The 24216-nt window shown below is 37.0% G+C and overlaps 1 protein-coding gene across 14 annotated transcripts in view; it reads left to right on the plus strand.

Annotated features, from left to right (window-relative positions):
• PLCB4 (phospholipase C beta 4) overlaps window positions 1-24216 on the plus strand; it is a 482923-nt gene that overhangs the window by 379823 nt on the left and 78884 nt on the right. For all 14 annotated transcript variants that reach the window (XM_072634439.1, XM_072634436.1, XM_072634435.1 and 11 more), the window contains 5 exons: window positions 2578-2657; window positions 3342-3426; window positions 8544-8634; window positions 16406-16501; window positions 22627-22727. In XM_072634439.1, the coding sequence (XP_072490540.1) occupies window positions 2578-2657; window positions 3342-3426; window positions 8544-8634; window positions 16406-16501; window positions 22627-22727 (453 nt within the window). The remainder of the gene's footprint in view (window positions 1-2577; window positions 2658-3341; window positions 3427-8543; window positions 8635-16405; window positions 16502-22626; window positions 22728-24216) is intronic.

Consider the following 24216-nt stretch of genomic DNA (forward strand, 5'->3'; position numbering starts at 1 on the left):
TATTTTGAAGTAGTAACTATTTCTCAGCTAAATCCACTTTGTCCTTAAAAGGGCAGTCAAGAGTCAGATGCAATATTTATTTTGAGATCTCTTGATATTAAAGAAGCAAGGAATGAAGGCCGTTTTTAACATTGACTAAGATGAAGAAAGCTGGGACTCAGATAGACGGTGGAATTACATATTCCTCCCCTTGGACCAAAGATGCTGAAGTTCGAAATTAGGAAATTAAAACAAAAGGAAATCAAAGATATAAATGTCACTTTTCAATTACCTGCAGCCTACTTTCCATCTCACAAACACTCATGATGTAATAACAATACCTTAAGTACGTAAAGCAGTGTGCGTTTAAGGCAATAATGAAATGCTGAGGAAAAGATATATTAGTAATAAAATCTAGATTAAAGCTAACTTTTTACTGTTTGCAGAGAGGAAAAATAACAAAAAATTAATGAAAGTTGAAAGATGTTAGCAGACTAGAACCCATATGATTGTATAAATTTTACCCTATCTTTTTCAGTCACACTCCTCACAGTTATAAATCAGAAATATCAAGGAGAAATGTATGTCATATAAGTAAATATTGCAGATACAAATAAGGCTTAGGCTCACCAAATTCAGAGTCAATAATTCAGTTGATAAACATTTATTGAGTACCTTCAATGTGTTAGGCAGTGTGGTAAGCATTCAGGATACAAAGAAAGGCAAAATACAGCTTCTGTTGTCAAGGATCTCACAGTCTAATGGAGGAGATAAAATAAAACTATGTACCTATGTACAATTAGGCGCTTTCTCTCTCTCTCTCTCTCTCTCTCTCTCTCTCTCTCTCTCTCTCTCACTCTCTCTCACTTTTTCTCTCTCTTTTTCTCTCTCATCCTTCCCCCCTGCCCCTCATTGTTGTCATGACCCCATGGACCATAACATGCCAATACTATTCATGGGGTTTTCTTGGCAAAGACACTGGAGTGCTTTGCCATTTCCTTCTCCAATGGATTAAAGTAAACTGAGGTTAAGGGATTTTTCCAAGATCACACAGCTACTAAATGTCTCAGATTGTGTTTTGACTCACATATGTCTGACTTCAGGCCCAGTGCTCTATCCACTGAGCAACCTAGCTGCCTCATCTATGTCTATGGCTATAGCTACATTATCAGTGCTGATTATTTCCAAGTGATTGGAAATAGTTAGCACTGACAGTGCACCATAAATTAAATGAGATTAGGAAATGGTTCCTGTAGAAGGTGGAATTTTGACTGGGACTTGAAGGAAGCCAGAAGGCAGAGATGAGGAAAGATGACATTCTGGGCAACATTTTAAGCATTTTGGATGGCAGGAACATTTTTTTTTCTTCTTTTCTAACTTAAAACAGTATCTAGTTCAGTGTCATACACTCTATGCACTCAATAAATGCCACTATCAGCAGATCTGTGAAAGTAGATTGTAGTTACAAAGTCAATGCAAACTCTGAAAACAGCCTTTGTTACATCTGAGTATCCTGCCATTCTGTCCTTTGAAAATCCCTACAGGTACATGATCCATTCATTTCTTTCTGCTTCTGCCTCTTTCTTTTTGAAATGAATTCTCTATCACATACTGTCATCCACAGCCACCAGTGAAATTGACATACATCAACACAAGGCAAGAATGCCAAGACTTTAGACACTTGGGGGAACTATCTCCAAATCCCTTAGAATATTACACATTTTTTCTTGTCCTATCTTAATATCCTTAAGGGCTATTGGATAGAAAGGAAAGACATCAATAAAACTTATTGATTTCATACTGTGTGGCCAGCATTCCTTCAACAAGAAGCCTTCTCCAAGCCTTAATTCCAAGACCTCCTCTTCGTTTATCATTTCCTATTTATCATGTACTTTATGCATACTTGTTTGCATGTTGTCTCCCCTCTTATACTGTGAGCTCCTTAAGGGCTGAAACTGTCTTCTGCCTCTTTTTGTATTCTCAGTGCTTAGCACAGTGCCTTGCACATAGTAGGCTCTTGATAAATGTTTATAGATTGATTATACATTGTCCTTGCTCACAGAGTATTTTAAAATCTAATATCTAGACATAAAAGCTGTACATATAAAATAACTAAGAGTAAAATTAAATTGTGTGGTTTTAACTATAATTGTACTAGTAGTTCAGTTGAGAGAGAAAGCATTCTATGGTGATGGCAGGGAATCCAAGTTGAAACAAAGAAAAATGGACTGACATTCTTAATTGAGGAACAGGAAATCAAAATTTATTCAGCTGTAGTCCTCTATTTATCACAGTAGAGTAATTCAGGTAATTTATTCAACTGTAGTTGAACAATAGAGAATATTTTACAGTGATTGACACAGACTGCTTTGACACAGCATATAATCATGGAGGTATCTGACAGCTCAATAGGTAGTTTGATGAATGCATTCATTTATTCCAACCAGTTGTTTTTTTTTTTTAATTGAACAATTACTAAATATGTAACACTATGCCAGTCACTGAGAGGGATACTCCTCCCCAGTATGTAAAATGTAATCAGCAGGTACCTGAAGAGCTCTGGTCCCCTTATACATTAATTTTATTTACCTTTTGAAGGATGTGATTCAAGCCATCAAGGAAACAGCCTTTGTTACATCAGAGTATCCTGTCATTCTGTCCTTTGAAAATCACTGCAGGTAGAGTAATCCATTCATTTCTTTATACTCCCGCCTTTGTACTGAACGACAAACTGCATGCTTTTTTTTTTTTTTTTGTCTGAAACAGTAAAATGCTCTGCTTTAATGTAACTCTGTATACTGTGTTGGGCCTAAAACACAAATTCCCAGGTCATTTTAGGATAGTTAAAACATTTACTCCAAAAAGTTTAAACCCTGGGATATATTCCTACAGTTCCTTAGTCTAGAGGTGGCAGCATCAATTCAACATACATTTATTAGCCCCTACTATGTGCACAGCCCACAGTGTTGGGATATAAAGATAGACAGACATAGACTGGCTTCAGGAAGCTCACAATCAAATTGGGGTAAAGGGGAGGGGAAGAAGAGATCTGTACATAAATAGCTATGCAGTAAGGGAGAGTGAAATAAGTGCAACGCAGAGATCCATACAAAGGGCTGTGAAAAGCCAGAGGACATTTTGAGTTAGCCTTGTCAATTTGTACAAGCAGCTGTTACTCTACTTTTTGATTATATCAATTAAAATTTTATGAAATTTTTTAAAAAGTGCTTTTAATATGAATGTCAAGGGAACAGTCATGCATTATGCAGAAAGGATTATTTGGATTCTTTGGAGATGAATTTTTTGATTTCTATAATTGTTAATATGTGCTTGAATTTGACAATTACAATTATTTCCCCTAGCAAATATCAACAGTACAAGATGTCCAAGTATTGTGAAGATCTATTTGGGGATCTCCTGTTGAAACAAGCACTTGAATCACATCCAGTAGGTATTTTTAGCAGACCATTTTTCTAACTTAAATGGATTTGTTTTGAAATGCATTTCTAAAGAGTCAAGTAGAATCTTCAGACCAATAGAGAAGATTTCCATATTGATGTATTTTAATGTTTTAGGGGCAAATGCCTGTTTATCATGATATAATGGGGTCATGACAAATAGATATAAAGTAAATCTTAAGGTCAATTTAATTTTGTAGTTCCATGAGACCTTGTAGTTATTGGGCTTTCTGTTCAAAAATATAATAAAGCACCTTCTGAAAGGGTCCACTGTTTGGTTTCATGAAATTAAACCCAGTTAATAGACCTTGATTCAAAACTACCCAGCTCTCTGATTTTACATCAGTCACTTACACTCTCTGAAGCTCAGTTTACTCATCAGTAAAATGAGGGTAAAATCAGCTACCCTATTAATTTCATCAAATGATATAAGAATCAAATAACATAATTTCTATAAAACATCATTGAAGAAGTTAAAACATTGTTAAATTTTGAAATGGGCTTTAGAAATTAGCAGACTTCAAGAAATTATCTTTAACTCAGCAAAATTATTTGACCAAATCTCAAACTGTCAGTTATATCCATATCTACAACCTCATCTTCTTCTGCCTGTTCCCAGTTATCAGAAGATTTAAGAAAGTATGAATGAACCTATATTAATTTATTAGTCTTGTATGTACATATCACAAAATTAATTTTGTCAGTGTAAGACACTGGATACTTTAGGCCAATTTTAGGGCCTGAGTTATTCAGCCCGATGATTGACATCGACTAGATTATCCAGATCATTTGCTTGATACTTTAGCAAACCTTGATACTGGAATGGATAAGTGATTTCATCAATTTGGCTACTTCTACCACCCATTCAAATAACAATGTATTCATGCCTTCTAGTCATCCTGATGAATATCTGGTCACTGGATTCAGATGGCTCTGGAGGAGAAGTGAGGCTGGTGACCTGCACAGCCCTCCCTCACTCAAAACAAAGTCAAGTGCAAGTCATGTCATCATTTCTCTGATGGCGTGGTCTTCTTTGGCAATGAAGGACACAGACATGTTTTTCCCCCATCTTTTCCCACAAATTTTTCATAAAAGAATCTAACAATCCCTGAATACCTCCCTAGGGTATTTTCATATTGTGTAAATGCCAATATAACACTCAGACTGTCTTTTTACTGTCTCTCACTCTTGATATTTGATTTACTCACCATCTTTCTGGTTGTACATACCCTTTGTGATGTCTTATTCCAGTTATCTCACACATCTCATCACCAGTTACATGCCACAACAGTCTTCCTCTCCCTATTTGTCTTTGTGTTACCTTTGGGTCATCTGGAATTTTGAGTCTTCTAAGGCTGATCTGGTACTTCATGAATGGCTCCCCTCTTAGAGCAACACTGGGAAAATATTACCAGTAAAAGGATGATCTTTGGCAGCAAAGTACAACTTGTATCTCTTGAAAGCTCAATGCAATTTCCCATATTGTATCCAGGTTTATCTCTTCCTCACCTTATTCAGTTTAGGTCCAGTTCATTGTCCATCCATAGTAATTATTGAAGATGTATGTAATCACTTCAGATTTTCCCCACAAGTAATTTCTCAGAACAAATAAGTAAATTGGAAATAGAAAAGATAGAGGGAGTATCAATTTTATTTTAGGCCTATTCCCAGACTTTCATTTGGTAGAATTGCTATAATTCTAGTTCTTAGTTTCATTCTTATAGAAAAGGCTACTAATTTTTGGTACATTTCACTTTGTTATCATGAGAAACAACAAATATCGATTGAGCACATAAATGCAAGTCCCTATGATAAGCACTGGGGATTCAAAAACAAACATTTGAACCATCCCTTGCCTTCAAGGAACTCACAGTCTAATTGGGAAAACATTACATACACATAGACACATTTATCTAGCAGTGTATGAGATTTTTAACTATGTTAAATGCTAAGTGAGTGGCATGAAAATTCTGGGGATGGAAGGATTACTGTGGCCAGTTGGAGAAAGACATAAAAAAGGAGATGGGTGCTTGGAGGAAAGTTTGAATTAAAGGGAGAGAAAGGGAAGGACAAGGATGAAGAGAGTTCACATGACTGTGTGTGCTCGTCCTTTGTTGCCGAAGAAGACCATGCCATCAGAGAAATAATGACATGACTTGCACTTGACTTTGTTTTGAGTGAGGGAGGGCTGTGCAGGTCACTACCCTCACTTCTCCTCCAGAGCCATCTGAATCCAGTGACCAGATATTCATCAGGGTGACTGGAGATGACCAGGATGAGGCAATTGGGGTTAACTGACTTGCCCAAAGTCACACAGCTACAGCTAGTGAGTGTCAAGTGTCTGAGGTGAGATTTGAACTCAGATCCTCCTGACTCCTGCACTGGTGCTCTATCCACTGCACCACCTAGTTTCCCTTACTTCACATGGCTATTGCAATGAGACAAAAAGAGCAATACAGTATTCCCTCCCCGAAGGTATAGACGATTAAGGTAAAAGTGGAGTTTGTCTTTTAATAATCCAGCTATCTCCCTTAGTTTTCCACTTTTCTTTACATGTGGACACATACAACACATAGATGGTACTATGAATACCCTCCAACAGGCACCACAGTCCATTGTGTGGGACAGATATAAGTGACAATGGTCAAAGCATCTATGTCAGAAAAGGTTCAGGGACTCTATCAAGTCTTTATTTGGACCATAAAGAGCTAGAGAGTCCTGTCCTACTAATTATCACAAGACTCTCAAGTTTATAACAAGGTAAAACTCTAGAAATTTTTCTCTCTTTTTTCCATGAACTAATCATTTCAGTCTATTAGAAGCAGATCCTAAGTCTTTAAAGTCAATTCACACTCTTTGAAAATATCCTAAATAGAACATAATTTTCCAGGGACCTGTGAAATTAACCTTGGTCAAAACATTCCCTAGGTTAAATACCAAAAGGGGTGGCTATCTAATTTTCAGTTCTGAGACACAATCTAAGAAAAACTGTGATTTTGAAAACTGATACCATTTAGGGAATAAGCAAAATAGATGGAAACTCTTTCTACTGCCATCTAGTGGAAATATGGATGTATAACTGCTAGAAACTCAGAATCACAGACTGAGGAGGCAAGGACCTCAGGATAAATGATTTTGAGTTAGAAAGAAGCTCACCCCACAAATAAGGAAACTGAGAGGCAGAGGTCAAGTAGCCTACATAGGAAGACATATTAGCCAAGGCAAGATTAGGACTAATGACCTTTGACAACAAATCTAAGATGCTTCCTACTGCATCCGCAGTCATCCCAATCTATACCTATCCACTGGGTCCAGATGGCTCCCAAGGAGCCCCTTCCCCATCTAAGTCAGATTCATTTGCATGTCATAGTATCACCTCCTTGATGTCATACTCCAAGAACAAAGGACAGCAGCAGTAGATATTTGTCCTAAATTTCATTCTAGAAAAGAAATTTAATTCAGTATATGTTCTATTACTCAATTAGAATCAGGGGGCTAAAGCCCAAGAATAGTTTAGACTTTCAAGCAGACTGAGGATAGAGTAATAGTGAAATAGAAAATGAAGCTAACCCAAATTATACCTGAAAAATTTACTCTACTTTGTATCTAGTAAGTGGTTATCCAGATATTCCTTGAAAACTTCTAGTGAGGAGGCTCCCATGGCTTCCCAAAGCAACCTGTTCTACTTTGGGAATACTCTAATGGTAGGAAATTTTTAAAATCCTAAATCAACCTCTTCAATTTCCACCTTCTGTTGTTAGGTAGACCTGGCTTTGGAGCCAGGTAGACTAGATAGATAGATGAATGAATGGATAGATAGATAAGACAGAATGTTATAGTATATAGGCATATAATTATTGATATATAGTAGGGAGATGTGTAATATTATATCATCTATAACTATGTAATAATATATATATATATTCATTCTTCCACATAACAACTATTAAATGATTAAAAATAGATATATCATCATCTCTACCCACCACTCCCAAGTCTATAGGTTATACATCCCTGCTTCCTTCAAACTCCTCTGAATTTTCCTAAAATGTGGTATATGGAACTGAATACACAAAATACGATGTGTTTTGGCTAAGTGTAATGCCCATCAGGGCAGGTTAACATACCTGAGGACTGCTGCTGTGAATAATTTTAAGGATCTGATCCTATAGTCCAAAATATTGGCACACCAGGTCCTGCCTGAATGAATTCGACTCAAGCCTTCTTTCAGCCAAAGAAAAAATTTATTTAAGATCCACCATCTTGGCCAGACTCTTAAGAAATCTGAGCATTTATGATGCTTGTATTGACAAGCAGGTCAGATAGAATCTGAGCTAGATTGAATCTGATCATTTTCAGGGAGGCACAAAGGATCTTATATTCGGAAAGATTGTGAGAGGGATATAGGGTTGGCCAAGTAGTGTAGGGTAACTAGAGGAGGGGTTTAGGAAGCGTTTTGATAGGAGTGGCCAGTAGCTGAGGTAACTAGAGTTCAGACACCTCCAAAAGAGAATACAGGGAACCATTTGGAGTTAGGACCAATGGATATAGGACTCTGATGCACCATGTATACTCCTGAGTTGTCCTGAGTCACAAATCACAGGATGAGGAGGAACACTAGCACTAGAACCAAGAAAATGGGATTTTGATGGGATCAAGGATGGGAAGTAGCCAGAGGCAATCAGGAGATAACAGACAATGGAGAGCTTGGCCAGGTTAAGGGTTACAGATTTGGGCATGAAAAGCCAAATCAAGTGAAAAGATTCAAGGTGGGGTTTTCATGGCCTATGGACAAATGGGACTCAAATTTTGAGGGGATTAGGGGTGAAGATCTAGGCTTGGGCTTGTACCCCATCAGGACTACTTTGGGTTAGAAATGGGACTTCTAAGGCCAGTTTTTTGTCCATTTATTCCTATTAAATTTTGTGTTATTAAATTTAACCCAGTTTTCCAGTCTGTTGGGATCTTTTGAGATCCCGACTCTGTCATCCAGCTTGTTGGTTTACTAATCCTCATCTTCAGTCTGAATCTGGGAGTTCTGTTAATATTTGCATGAGGTGCATGGTTATTGTTCAATAATATATATCCCTTTCTTTGATATTTTAGCTTGAACCAGGAAGACCATTACCGTCCCCTAATGACCTCAAAAGAAAAATACTGATCAAAAACAAACGACTGAAACCTGAGGTGGAAAAAAGTAAGTCAAATACACCTCTATGCTAATTAAAACAAATATGCTTTATGTGTCTGGACGAGGTGAGTGTCCAGGGTGGAATATATTTCTTTCTTTCTCAACGTCAAATTTCTCAACTGCTCTTAATAAGTTTCTTCTTGCAATTTATCTGTATAGTAAGCTTAATTTTAAAGGTTCTTGCTAAACTTAGCATAATTTTCCCCTCATTTGCTTTGAAATTAGTTTGAGTTCTTAGTATGTATTTCCTTCAAATATATTCTTGAGGACTCGAGTATCCATATTTTCTCTCTGACCTGCCTGTCAGGTCAGTGGATAAATAGCTCCAAATAGCATGATGCTGGCATTAATACTTTGTGTCCTAGAGCATAGGTCACACATTTACTATCTCCAAAGTTGTTTACACCAGATTTTTTGGTCTGAGCCATTTTCATGAAAGCATATGATTAACCTGAGGGTGCTGCCCTTCACTGCTGCAGGATGATCTCACTTTTGAAACATACAGAGTAGGATTTGGGTTATTCTATGACTCAGAGTTCACTGGAAGATCTTTATCCATGTGTTTCTATAGCACTAGTCACTTCATTTGAAGTTATTTATTATGCAAACCACTATCTGATGAAATGGGTGTGATACAATCATAGATAAACAATCAAACATTTCTCAAGCACCTACTATGTGTCAAGGAATAAAACTTTGTCCCTGCTCTCCAAGAAGTTTATAATCTAAGAGGGATTTGTCTTTTAATTGTTTTGCAAAGAACCTTAAATGCCATGATTTTCAGTAGACTACGAGGAGATCGGGAAGTTTGGAACAAGGGAGTATGTGATCAGAACCTGGTTTTAGGATGATGAATCTGGCAAATGTGTGCAGAATGGATTGTGACCAGAAGGAAATAGAGCCAATATTTTTGTCTTAGTGAAGGGGAGATATAATGAAGACTTAGCAAGGATAGTGGCAGTAATTACAGAAAAGGGGGGAATTTTTTAGAGATATTTGGAGGTGGAATCAACGATTGGATGTGAGAAATGATTCAAGTTAAATCAATAAGCATTTATTTAGTGCCTAATATGTGTCAGGCACCATGCTAAATTGAGTTGATACAGAGAAAGGAAAAAGAAAAGTCTCTGTTCTCAAGCAGCTTATGGTTTAATGGGGGAAACAAACAAATAATTATGCATGAACATGCCATATAAGGATAAATGGGAGATAACCTCAGAGGGAAGGCACTGAAATTAAAAAGGACCAGGAAAGGCTTCTTGCAGAAGTCAGGACTTGAGCTAGGGAAGTCATGAGAGAGAGAGAGAGAGAGAGAGTGAGTTAGAGTTCAGGTGTGGGGGAAGTTATGAAGGTTGTGGTTGTGGTTTGTCCCTCATTTTCAAAGAGGACGATGACATCAGGAAGATGATATCACTTGCAATTGCCTTTGATTTGAGTGACAGACGGCTGTGCACCAGCCTCACTTTCTCCTCCAGAGCTGTCTGGGATCAGTGGCCACATATTCATCAGGATGATTAGAGATGGCCCAGGATGCAATGGGAGACCTTGACCCTTTTAAACTATGAAGGTAGAAAGAGCAGGAACTGGCAGCTGATTGGATATGTGAGGGTGATAGAAAGGGAGAAATCAAGGATGATACCTAGGTTGCAAGCTTGGATGCCAAGAAGGATGAGGATACTTTTTACAATAATAGAGAACTTAGGAAGAAAGGAAGATTTGGGGAAAATGATAACAAATTCAGTTTTGAACATGTTGAATTTAAAATGTCTATTAGGCATCCAATTCAAGATGTCCAATAGGAAGTTGAAAATGTAAGACCGAATTTAGATACTGACAGATAGAGCTGAGAATCCTCTGCATTGAGATGATAAGTGAATTCATAGGTGCTGGTAAGACATTCAGAGAAATAGTATAGAAGGAGAAATAATCCCAGCAGAGTCTTGGGGAATACCCACAGTTAGCAGGCATGATGTGGAAGAAGATTCACCCAGAAGAATAATATGAGTGGTGCTCAGACAAGGTAGGAGGAAAACCAGGATAAAATAGTATTATGAAAACTTTAAGAAAATATCACAGAGAAGAGATTGCTCTACAGATCAAAGGCTATAGAGAGGTCAAGAAGGATAAAGACTGAGAAAAAGCCATTAGATTTGATGATTAAAAGGGCATTAGTAATTTTGGAGAGTAGTTTTAGATTGAATAAGGTCAGAAGCCAGACTACAGAGAGTTACAGTGAGAATGAGAGAAAAGGAAGTGGAGATACAGATTATAGAGGACCTTCTCAAGGAATTTAGCCACAAAAAAAGAGGAATGATGTGGGACAGTAACTAGCAGAGATGGACAGACCTACGTCTTTTGTTTGTTTGTTTGTTTATTGAGATGTGGATATTCATGATTATGTTTTTAGGCAGTAGGAAAGCAAGCAGTACATGGGAAGATTGAAGATAAATGAGAAACTAGGGATCATAATGGGTGAAGTCTTCTGGATAAGATAGGATGGAATGGGTTTATTTGTGCATGTTGAAGGGTTTTCCTGGCAAGGAAGAGGGGCAGGTCATTATGTGAGTTGGGGGTGAAGAGGAGATAGTAAAAGAAAGCATGAGAGTGATATATGAAGTGAGGAGGAGGGACTAAGAGCTCCTCAGTGAATGGGCCTCACTTATTTCACTAAAAATGAGGCAAAGTGCTCAGTTGAGAGAATAAGTGATGGAGGAACAATGGGAGGATTAAGGAACGAGGAAAATGTTTGAAAAGCCTGTGCTCATTGGGGTAATTAGGTAGGAACTAAAAGATTGACCTACCCCACTGAGGACTCAGTTGAGATTGTAGTGTGCCATTCTGCATGGTTTCATGAAGTTTTCCAACTTCGTTTAGCTGCATGTGAGAAGAAAAAGTACCAGATAAAAGCAGTTCTCTAAAATCAAAACTTGGCTGAGTGATATCTTTGATAGGATAAGGGCACAAGAGACGTTAGATGAGAATTGAACTGGCTAACCAATTTATCAAGATGAGGAGAAGCGTGTAGAGCAAGGGAAAGAGTAATGACTTCAGAAAGAACAGAAGGGGTGGAAGCGTTGGTAGACACAGTGGATGTAAAGAAGAGAGGGTTTTAAGGCAACAGCAAAGATATAATGATAAAAAGTCATGATTATGTGTGAGAATTTCTGAGTTCATGAATATGGAAGTAGAACACGTGTGATGGTAAGTACATTTGTGGGTCATGGTCAAGGGTGTGTTCATCTCTGTGTGTAGCTGAGGTTTAATGGAAGAGCAGGTCATCGGAAATAAATAAATTGGGAGACGTGGAAGTTAGAGTATTGGAAAGACTATCAGTATGTAAGTTAAAACCCCCTATTGTGAGGGCAGGAGATGAAAGAAAAAGATGGTGAACCAGACACTGAATCCATTGAGGAAGGAAAGAGTATACTGTAGGGTTCCATAGATAATAGCTATCAGAGTCTTGATTGAGCAATAAATATGCATTAAATTAGAAGCATTCTGACTCTACCGCCACCACCACCATCACCAATGAGTTGGATATAAGTGAAAATGTAACCAGTGTTAGAAAGGCTGGTCAGGGATACTGTGTTTTCATTAGGGAGCTAGGTCTCAATGAGTGTAAAAAGATGGAAGAATGAGTAAGGAAAAGGCTTAAAAGTCAAAGTGTGTTTCTAAAGTATAGATTAAGTATCCCAGAAAACTCAGTGAAAGGGACATATGGATGTAGACTGGCATAATGTTGGGTTAAATAAGTGAATGGGCAGTGGTGTACAGGGAATATTTGTACAGTGATTTGGAAGGTCAAAGTCAATGGGATAGGGAAAGTATGATGGGGTATGGGGTAGGAATATATTAACTATTGAAGAATGAGGTCAGGAAAATTTTTATCCCAAGAAGATCAAGCGGTCATTATGGAGGTAGAACCAGTTAAAGGGTCTATGACTGGATCTTCTTAGGATATATTGATTCTTGAAGAGGACCTAACAATCACTGATTTGGTTTTAAGGTGGAGTCATCCCTAAGAAACTAGGCCAGGAACTAGGGTGGACATGGAACAGGTGGCCAGATAAGATGGTAGTGAAGAATGAATGGTAAGGAAGGGCCAACATGGTTGGGCCTTCTCACAGTACACCTAGAATACTGAATGGTGAACTGTTCACATAGCCTATCTATATCAGAAGTGGGCCTTGTATACATGCTTTCCTGACTTTGAGGATTGTGGTCTATTACACTACCTTGACCCTCATATAGACCAATAATAATGATTATTCATAATGAGGTATATCTAACTTAACCATCTTTATGAATATCATCATCATTATTGCTATATAGTTGAAGGCTTGGGACTTGATGAGACCCTATTCCCCCTCCAAGGGAAAAAATGAAAAGGGAGAAGAAAGTCAATAGAGTATTGGAGAATACATACATTTAGGGAGGAAAATGTCAAGCCTGTGAAAATGATAGACAGGTAGGGGAGAACAAATATAAGTATCATGGTACCTAAGGAAGGAGTCTAAACTCCTCTGTTGGTCAGAGTTGGTAAACTCTGTTGGTCAACAGAGACAAAGAAAATTCAAGGACACAAACACAAAGGGAAACATTAGATTTGATAATTAGGGAAGATCAGTTATGACTTTCATGGGAGAAATTTCACTTGGATGCTAAAGGTGGAATGGAAATGGAAAGAAATTGGGAATTAAATCCTTGGAAAAGGTATAGAAAGAAAGAACATCAACTACTCTTTTGGGAAATTTGGCGATCGAGAAAGAAGTTAAATGGAATAGGATTTAAGTCAATAGCTGGGCTGAATTTCTTTTTTTTTTTTGGAATATCATCACCTAAATGTGAGAGTAGGAAGATAGGAAAGAATCCATAAAGGGAATTAAATCAAGTGCAATAAAGAAAGGAATAAAGGTTGCAAAGAAGTGGGGGAAAAGGGATGGACATCATAGGATGAGATGAAAAGCAAGCCAGGTGCTAAAGTGATTTTAGCAAGGAGCTGGAATCATTATGGAAAGCAGAAAAGTACCAGTAAAACCCAGCAGCAAGAGATAGAGAAATCCCACTTAAAATAATTTGCAGACATTGTAAATTACTTGGGAGTTTATCTGCCAGGACAAACCCAAGGATTATAAGAACACAATTACAAAACACTCCACACAAATAAACAGATCTAAACAATTGGAGAAATATTAATTGCTCATGGGTAGGTTGAGCCAATATAAGAAAAATTCCACCTACGATAATTTACTTATTCAGTGCCATTCCAATCAGACTACCAAAGAATTATTCTATAAAGTTAGAAAAAATAATAGCAAAATTCATCTGGAAGAGCAAAAGAACAGGAATATAAAAGGAATCAATGGGGAAAAATGGGTTAAGGAAGATGGTCCAACATTTTCCAGATTTCTAACTATGTTGCAAAGTGGTAATCATTGAAACATTCTGGTACTGCCTAATCAGTGGAATAGATTGGGTACATAATACACAGTAGTACAGGACCATAATGTTTGACTAAGATCCAAGCTTTGCAGGTAAGAACTCAACACATGACAAAAATGGCTGGGAAAACTGGAAAGTGGTTTGATAGAAACTAGGCATAGACCAATATTTCATACTGTATACCAAGATGAAGTCAAAATGGATAAATGATTTAGATGTAAAGAGTGATATCATAATTAAATTAGAGGAGCATGGATAAATGTTCCCCTCAGAGCTATGAGTAAGAGAAGAGTTTATGACCAAACAAGAAAATTCCAGGAAGTAAACTAGATAATTTTGATAACATGAAATGAAAAAGCCTTTGCACAATCAAAACTAATGCAGCCAAAATTAGGAAAAAAAAAACACAAACTGGAGTGAGGGAGGAGTTATGGCAAATTTCTCTGATAATGGCCTCATTTATCAAATGTATAGGTAACTGAGCCAAATTTATTTTTAAAAAGAGCCATTTCCCTGTTGATAAATAAAGGACAGTTTTCAGAAGACAAAATCAAAGCTACCAAGTTACATGAAAAAATAAAGCTCTAAATAACTACTGATTAGAGAAATACAAATTACATCACTTTCAAAATACCTATCAAACCTATCAGATTGACAACATGACAGAAAAGGAAAATGACAAATACTAGAGGGGATATGGAAAAATTGGAACACTAATTCATGGCAAGTGAAGTTGTGAGCTAGCCTAAACATTTTAGAGAACAATTAAGAATTATGCCCAAAAGGCTATGAAACTGTTCTTACCCTTTCTCCCAGAGATACCATTCCCAGGTCTGTATCCCGAAGAGATTTTTTTAAAAAGGCAAAGGACAAAAATATTTTTTATAGCAGCTGTTTTTGTGATGACAGAGAATTAGAAATCAAGGGGATGCTTATCACTTGGTGAACGACTAAACAAGTAAGTGTAGTACATGATTGTGACATGTGCTACAAGAAATGACAAGCAAGATGGTTTCAGAAAAACTTGGAAAGATGTATATGAACTAATGCAAAGTGAAGTGAGTAGAACCAGATCATCGTACACAGTAATAGCAATGTTGTAACAGTGATCAACTCTTAGCTACTCTGATCAAAACATTTACTGAAGACAATTCCAAAGGACCCATGATGAATGATGCTATACAACTCCAGAGAGAGAACTGATGAACTTTGAATGTAGAGTGGAGCATACTTTTTCACTTTATTTATTTTTATTGTTTTATTTTGTTAGCATTTTCTTTTACGACTTGACTAATGTGGAAATGTTTCCCATGACTTTACGTGTATAATTGAAACTATATTGTGTGCTTTCTCAAAGAGAAGGGATAGGTGGGTGGGAGGTAGAGAATTTGGAATTCAAAATTTAAAGCAGCAGTAATTGTTAAAAAATTTACATGTAATTGGGAAACACTTAAGGAATTAAAAGAAAATAAAAAGAAAATTAAAAAGAAAGTGGAAGAGTATTGTAGAGATTGCTGCATGAGTTGAAGATGAGGAGGTATAATCGTCAGTAATTAATAGTTACTAAGTCATTTAACTTCAATTTGCCTCAATTTTCTCAACTCTAAAATGGGGATAATAACAGCACGTACCTTTCGGGTTTGTTGTGAGGATGAAGTTAAAGTGCTTAGCACAATACCTGGCATATAGTAAGCACTATATTGATGCTTATTCTCTTTCCATGCCGCTAAGAAATATTTGCCAAAAAGGAGATGTTGAATGACCACAAAACAATTTTCTGAAGGTATCAGTAGGAGAATAGGAGAGACCTGATCCTTCCATCTGACCCATTGACTTGTTGGGAGTAAAAGTGTCTGCTGGAGAAGATTGTAAAGGCAGTGTGTTCAAGGAGAAAAATCAGAGGATATGAGAGGGCTTATTTCTAATAGCATTGAAATTCTTCAAGGAAGTAGGGACTAGGGAAGGGGCAATCAGGGCTGGTTAATCCTGCAGAGAGGATGGGCTGAGCCAGAGAGAGATCAGAAATTAGCAGAAGGTACCAAGCAGGAGAGATTGAGAGCTGGATTATAGGGACTTGGGACATGAGTTTGAAAAGACAAAGAAAAATCCAGATAAAGAATGACTATGGGCACATCCCAGATATGTGGGAATGAGCATCCTAAAGAATTTCTGAATAGCTAGAAAATACCTTCCTGTGCACTAGCTTCCCAGAGACAAACAGAGGTTCTCAAGCCATCTGACTGACTACTCATTCTGGTGTTCCCTTATCAGTTTTTATTACAAAATATGAACCTATGATATGTGATTTAATTTGTCTTTTTTTTAAAAAAAACAGAACAGCTTGAAGCTTTAAAAAGTATGATGGAAGCTGGAGAATCAGCAGCCCCAGTAAATATCTTAGAAGATGACAACGAAGAAGAAATAGAAAGTGGTGAGTTTTTAAATATTATGTTTATTTGAGTTCTTTGAAAAGCAAGGTGAGAGTATAAAAACTGACTTTTTAGCTTAATTAACCTTTAGGTGTGTAAATGACATTCTAATCCATTATGTTTCATTTAGGCCCCATGTGCCAATCTAATATTTTAATGTTCTTCAAAGCCAAAATATGACATAGGAGCATGACCATTACTGTACTATTCAAATTATGTCACAGCTAGTCCTTCCTCCTTCCCATTGTGTATTCAACTGTTGGTCATAAATTCACAGCCTGGGAATCTCTGTAGCATTTTCAGGAGAAGGCATGGGATTAGCAAAACAACTCCATGCTCTAGGTTTTTGCCCATGAACTTGAACATGAATTCCGCTTTTATTTATTTCATCTCTGAATGAGCAGAATCAAAGTGCTATGAAAATGAGTATTAGTAGCAAACTTATATCTAGAGCAGCTAGGCCTGGTGTTAAGAAGATCTGAGTTCAAACCTGGCTTTGGACACTTACTAGTTGTGTGACCCTAGGCAAATCACTTAACCCTATTTGCCTCAGTTTCCTCATCTATGAGCTAGAGAATGGAAATGGCAAACCATTCCAGTATCTTTGCTAAAAAAAAAAAACCAAAACCCTCGAATGAGTTGATGAAGAATTAGACATGACTGAAAAATGACAGGACAACCACCTGTATTTACATATAGAAAGTGAACTGGAGAAATGTGGCAGTTATTTGGATAAATAAGATTCTTGAGGTCCCCAAGACATTTGAGTTAAAGAAGGAAAAAAGAATTTTTATTGAACTTTAATATTAATAATAAGAATAACCCATGTGTTCATCATCCTTTATAATTTACAAAGCATTTACTTACCAATTACCCCAAAATTAGTATTATATAAAGACCTAAAAACTGCAGTGAGAATTTATTGCTTTGCCATAATGCTATTATCCTCTTTGGAAAGGGGAAGCAGCAAGAGAGCTGTTGTTCAAAACTTGGCACTCTAACGAGGAAGGGTCAGTTTTTAAAAAGCAGTAATGTAGACCTTGAGAAGAGACTTATTAACAACAGCAACAGTAATAATAGTTAACATTAACTAGCTAACACTGTGTGTGTTCATCCTTTGCTGCCGAAGAAGACCATGCCATCAGAGAAATAATGACATGACTTGCACTTGACTTTGTTCTGAGTGAGGAAGGGCTGTGCAGGTCACCAGACTCACTTCTCCTCCAGAGCCATCTGAATCCAGTGACCAGATATTCATCAGGATGACTGGAGATGACCCAGGATGAGGCAGTTGGGGTTAAGTGACTTGCTCAGGGTCACACAGGTAGTAAGTATCTGAGGTCAGATTTGAACTAATTTTCCTGACTCCAGGCCTGGCACAGTATCCACTGTACCACCTAGCTGCCCTATAATACCCTGTAATGTGAGGTCACATGATTCGTTCAGGATCATAACTCCTCACTCAAGGAGCTCTACAGTTGTATTCTTCTCCATGATGAATTCAACCCCATAACAAACTAATGGCTATTTCTCTGACTTAGCACATGCTTGGGATAATTACCAAATTCATATAGCCTTCAAAAATTACCCAGGACCAGTAATGGCACTTGGGCCTCTCCCCAGCATTATAGTCCTACATTGCCAAATGTCATTTGGACATCCCTCAAATTCAATATGTCCAAAACAGAATTCATTATCTTTTCCTACCTAGAACCTTCCCATCTTCTGAGCTTGCCTATTACTGTTGAGGGAACCATGTAACCTGGGTCTCATTCTCAACTCCTCTGTCTTACCATACACATCCAATCCTCTGTTAAGTTTTGTCACTTCCAATATTTTTATTAATATTTTTTTAGTTTTCATTTTTAACACAGTTCATATCACATAAAACAATTTCAACTTTTGGTCAGGTAATACTTCTTTTAAAGCATTTACGATATAGACCACAAACGAATTTTTTTTTAACATTAACCAACTGAGACACAAATGATAACTATGTATGCTAACTTCGCAAGCCCTTGACCTCATTGTCTCCACAGTATTACTAAGAATTAAAGGACCCTAACTTATTGTTGTTGGTCTAAAGTCCTAAGCCTAATAGCTTAATTTTAAACTTAACATTGGATGTTCCCCTACTGTCACTTCTACTTTAACAACATTTTCTACATATCCCTTCTCCACATGCACAGCCACAACCTTAGTTCAAGCCTTTATCCCCAGGACTATTTACGTAGCCCTCAGCCTGGTCTCAGGTCTCCCACCATTCTAATCCATAATCTCCAAATCAGCACAGAGATGTTTTCTAAAGCATAGGTCTCACAGTGACATATAATGCTCAATAAATTCCTATGTTTCCCTATTATCTCTCAAGATCAAATATGAATTTTTTAAGTAGTTAAAATTATTTCTTACCTGGCACTTTTCTACCTTTCCATTTTTCATACAGTACTTTTCTGTGATATGGAAACACTGGCCTACTTGCATTTCCTCAGACACAACACTCTATGTTGCATCTCCTTACCTTTGCCTTCCCAGTTCTTGTAATTCTCTGCCTGGTCATCTTCACCTCATAGTTTCCTGAGCTTCCTTAAGAATTAGCTCAACAGGCAGACTTTAGAAAAATCTGGAAAGACTTATATGAACTGATGCTGCATGGAGTGAGCAGAACCAGGAAAACATTGTGCATAGTAACAGCAAATTGTGTGATGGCTAACTTTGATAAACTCAGCTCTTCTGAGTAATGCAAGGATCTAAGACAACTCCAAAAGACTCATGATGGAAAATGCTATCCACACCCAGAGAAAGAACTTTGGAGTCTGAATGCAGATGGAAGCATATTATTTGCTGTCTTTTTTGGTTTTGTTTTGTTTCTTCTTTCTCATGGTTCCTCCCATTGGTTTTAATTCTTCTTTTCAATATGACTAACGTGAAAATAGAAAAATAAAAAGATTTAGCTCAAATCCCTGCTTCTGCAGGAGGCCTTTTCCAGTCTTTCATTCCCTCCCCCTTGCCCCTGCTACTGCTATCTTCTCCTCTCAGATTGCCACCCATCCAGTCCATTTCATCTCCATATTTAAAATATAAGGTCCTTGAGGACAGGGACTATTTTGACCTTTCTTTGTATCTTCATTGCTTAGCACAATGCCTAGTTATATGGTTAGTGCTTAATAAATATTAAACTGTTGCCTGAATTGTGCAGAAACAGGCAATCATTGGTCCAGAGATCATAGAATTGCAAAATCTCATAGTAGTAAGGGACTGCAAATGTAATCCAGCCTCACTTTTACTTCCAAAGAATCCTCTCTGCAATTTCCCCCAGTATATTTGAGATCCATTAACTCATGAGACAGTCTGTTTCATTTTTTTCATAGCTCTGATTGTTAGAAAGTCTAACATTTAGACTTTCTTTACATCAAGCTTGAAATTGTCTCTTAGCAACTTCTATCTGTTGTTCCTGGTCCTGTAATTTCACACTAACAAAAGTAAAATGTAATCTTTGTTCCACATGTCAGTTCTTCAAATAAATGGAAACATCATTCCTCCCCTGTAATTTCTCCAGGTTAAATACAGCAAAGTCCCAAACAGGGTAATTAATGAATCCTTGAAGTGGTCACCTGTATTCAAATTCACATGAGTTAACATTATATTTACATAAATACCATTATTGGTTCCAGTCCAATGGAAATATGCTATGTGAATCAAATAAGGTGACCACTTTAGAGGATTCAGTTGTCACCTTAATAGAGAGCTACCTGTATTCCAGCTTTCCTTAGTCAGTCTCTATAGAGCTTGATCTTAAGACCCTACATCATGTGACTTACCATCTTGTGGATACTGTTCAACTTACCAGTGCCCTTTCTAAAATGTGTCATTTAGAGGGAGCCATGAACTCCCCTTAGAACAATGAATATAGAGGGCAGTATATACCTGTTACTTAAACTCTGGGCATGGTTCTTCAACTCTCTCACCAGTACCTTTCTTCAGTTCTAGTAAATCATTTGAGTATAATTATGCAAAATATTATCTGTACCATCCAAGCTCAAAGTAGCATAGTTCAGAAGGGCAGGAAACCCAACCAGCTGGAGAATGGCAAAAGCTGTCAGGAAGTGAAGTCCACTAATCGGACAATTTAAAATCTAGCATCCTGAAACACAAGATGCACACTGAATTCCTTGGAAACCAGTATTGCAAAAATATAAAAGAAGTTAGGTCTGACTTGGAGATAAGAAGTAATTTTTCAATATTTGAAATCCACATAAATAACTGTTCATTTATTGAGCTCAGTAAACAAGTACCTATTCAATAGCTTCTGCATACTATGTTAGATGTCAGAGAAAATAGAAAAGGGAAAGGGAAAAAAATTCCTATATTTAAGGATCTTACAGCCCTGTTGTTCAGCCAAGATAAGCACATATGATATATCAAAGATATTGTACCAAGATGAGTGAAGCTATGGCCTGGACTAATTGGGGAAGGCCTCCTAGAGAAATTATGAAACCTCAGAGAAGCAATATTAGGCCAAACATCATCAATGGCAGGGCATTGGAAGTGGGTGTGACATCCTTGAGGGGTAATGAAAAGGTTGCCTTGGCTAAAGTAGAACATTCACAAGAGGACAAGTGAGAGAAGCAGGTTGGAGTCAGGCTAGGAAGAGCCTTAAATGAATTCCTGGCTGTGAAACCAGATAATATTATGCCTGATTTACTTATAGAATTAAAAAAACCAAGTAAAACCCACCCAATTAATATGTTTCAATTCAATTCAACAAGCATTTGTTAAATGCCCATTATTTGTCAGTCATTCATTAGAATCTAAACTTCTTGCGAGTTGAAGTTGTTTCATCTTTTGTACCTGATCATCTGGCACACTGCCTGGCACATAGTGGACTAGAGGACAATTAATCAATGATAAATTGCCAAGCACTATGCTAGTTTATCCAGAGTTCCAAAGACAAAAATAAAAGAGTCACTACCTTTGAGGAGTTTGTATCCTACTGGACATTGGAGTCATGTACTCTTACCTGATGTAAGTCAAATAAGTCAAAGTTTAATAAAGGTTTAGAATTTTAGACTTTATATACATGCATATATAATGTATGTATACATAAATTATATAGTCTATATATAAATTAGATTAAATTATATCTATATATATAAATTAGATCTATAAGACTTATAAAAATTTAGATTCTTTACAACTTTGGTATCAAGGATTTCATGTGAGCGTCTTTAAAGTGAAAGGAAAGATTAAACACTGCTGATATTAGAGATGTAGCTTGGTATAGTGTCCTGGGAGTCTGCACTTAGAATTAAGAAGACATGATCAAATCCCACCTCAGACACTTACTAGCTATGTGACCCAGGGCAAGGCATTTAACTTTGCTCAGTTGTTTCCTCATCTTTAAAATGGCATAACAGCACTTACCTTAAAAGACTTGTTGTGAGAACCAAATGAGATATGTATAAATATTTTGTGAATCTTGAAATACCGCACACATATTAAATTGTATTATTATTTTCATTACTTAGAAGTAGAGTTGTGATATCTCTTAACTATCTTAATTCACTGCCCTCTGAACTTTTGGCTTCTGTTATGTTATAAAGAGTTTTTACATCAGTTATAGAATTCTTCCTAGACCTCAGATGTTTTTAACCCATTTTTCCATGCCTGTCACTTCATTAGACAGTACTGAAATCCCAATCAAAATTTCCAGCATTTTTCTCAATAATGTTAGATCTATGTACTTGGGTGTGTGTGTGTGTGTGTGTGTGTGTGTGTGTGTGTCTGTCTGTCTGTCTGTCTGTCTGTCTGTGTCTGTGTGTGTATGCACACGCAACTAGATACCTTAAAAGGTCTGTGATGTTTTTAGCCATAAATATAGCAGAGGCATTTGAGGATTAAGCTTCGAATACTTGTGTCTCACTGAAATGGAATTGGCATTTGCATCCTTGCTGAGCTGATGTCATTTCAGTTTTAAAATCAGAACCGCATGTTTTTGAGACCTCCTGTACTTTGGCAGCATTGTTCTCTCCCACTAGCCATATCTCATACCCAAGCATTTGAACCATGCCTGGCAGACTAACTCTTACTTATATGCCATTGTGATCATTTTCTCTCTTTCACATAGTTGACCAAGAGGAGGAAGCTCACCCAGAATTCAAATTTGGAAGTGAACTCTCTGCCGATGATTTTGGTCAAAAGGAAGCTGTTGCGAATAGTGTAAAGAAGGTTGGCATCTGCGTTCTATTCATTTGTCTTTTTTTGGGGGGGTTGCTATGAACCCCACAAGAAGCTGCTTGTTCTGAAATTGAGGAAATTTAATCCACAAGAAAATAAAGTTGCTGTTCATTTCCCCCTCTAAACTGCTTAGAAAGAAGAGGCCCTTTTAGAGGACAGACTTTTGCATCCTCATTCAAGACATACAGTAATAATTTTTTTAAAAGTCAGTCGATAAATATCTGTTAAATTTCTTACTCATTCTAGGAATTGTGCTAAGGTAATTATGGTCCATCTGGCATTGTCCTTTATATTATTGGCACAAGCTCCTTCCTCTGTATTTTGGAAATCAGCTACTCTTTGGAGAAAAAAATATACACAAACAATTCAAATGGTGAAACTGGCCCTCCCTAGTTATCTAGGCTGGTAAGAGAATGGTACCTGAGCCATCACTAGAAAGCCATCTGCCTCGTAGGGTAGACTAAAACACAAAGATCAGGGTGGTATCAGAATATCAAAACTGTCACCAAAACATTGGACCTAAAAAAGGCTAGGAAATAGGATCCAAATGTGATCACAGAACCCTCCCCCAAACAAGAAATGATTGGAAAGGATTAGAAGTTGTTTAATGCAAACTCTACATGTATAAGAAAACTGACTCCAAAGAAAGGGTAAGTAACTTGCTCAATGTCCCATAGCCAATGAATGTGAGAGTGGAGTCAGAACTTAGGTCTTCTGACTCTTTGGGCCACTATTCTGGTGTTTCATCGATAAATAGTTTTATTTTAGCATGCCTTCTTCCATCTCTTCAATAATCCAGTCAAAAAAAATGGCATGAACTGCTTTTATAACAAAACTGATCATGAGTGAACTTACAATGTAAGACGATTGAGTTGAACTTATAATGCAAGACCATTGTATTGATTGCATAAGATTGAGTCAAGTCAAGTGAATAAAACATTTAATGAGCATCTGTTTAGTGCCAGACATTGTTCTGAGATCTGGGGACACAAATCTAGAAGGGATGTTATAAATTATCTAGTCCAAAAATTCTTAACTTTGGTCCATGAACTTGTTTTTAAAAATATTTTGATGACATTTCAGTAGTCTCCTTTGTAATCCTAACTATTTGATCGTATGTATTTAATATATTATTCTGATAAGGGTTCTATAGACTTCACCACACTTCCAAAGAGGTCCATGACACAAAAAATGTTAAGAACCCCTGTTCTAGTTCAACAACCCCTAATTTTACTGATAAAGAAACTGAGGCTCAGAGACGTTAAATAACTTGGCCAAGGTCACCCAGCTGGTATTAACAGAGCTGAAATTCTTAGAGTTTGGTATTATAATTTGTAAATCCAGGTCTTCTGACACCAAATTTTCATACAGATGAAAATCATGTGTTTACCAAATGAATATGGTATGAACGTAAAGCAAAAGCACTAGTTTCATAAGCTGCAGCATCAAATCACTTCATTTATTCAAGTTTGATGATTGT

Source organism: Notamacropus eugenii, chromosome 1, assembly GCF_028372415.1.
Source record: "Notamacropus eugenii isolate mMacEug1 chromosome 1, mMacEug1.pri_v2, whole genome shotgun sequence".
Lineage (NCBI taxonomy): Eukaryota > Metazoa > Chordata > Mammalia > Diprotodontia > Macropodidae > Notamacropus > Notamacropus eugenii.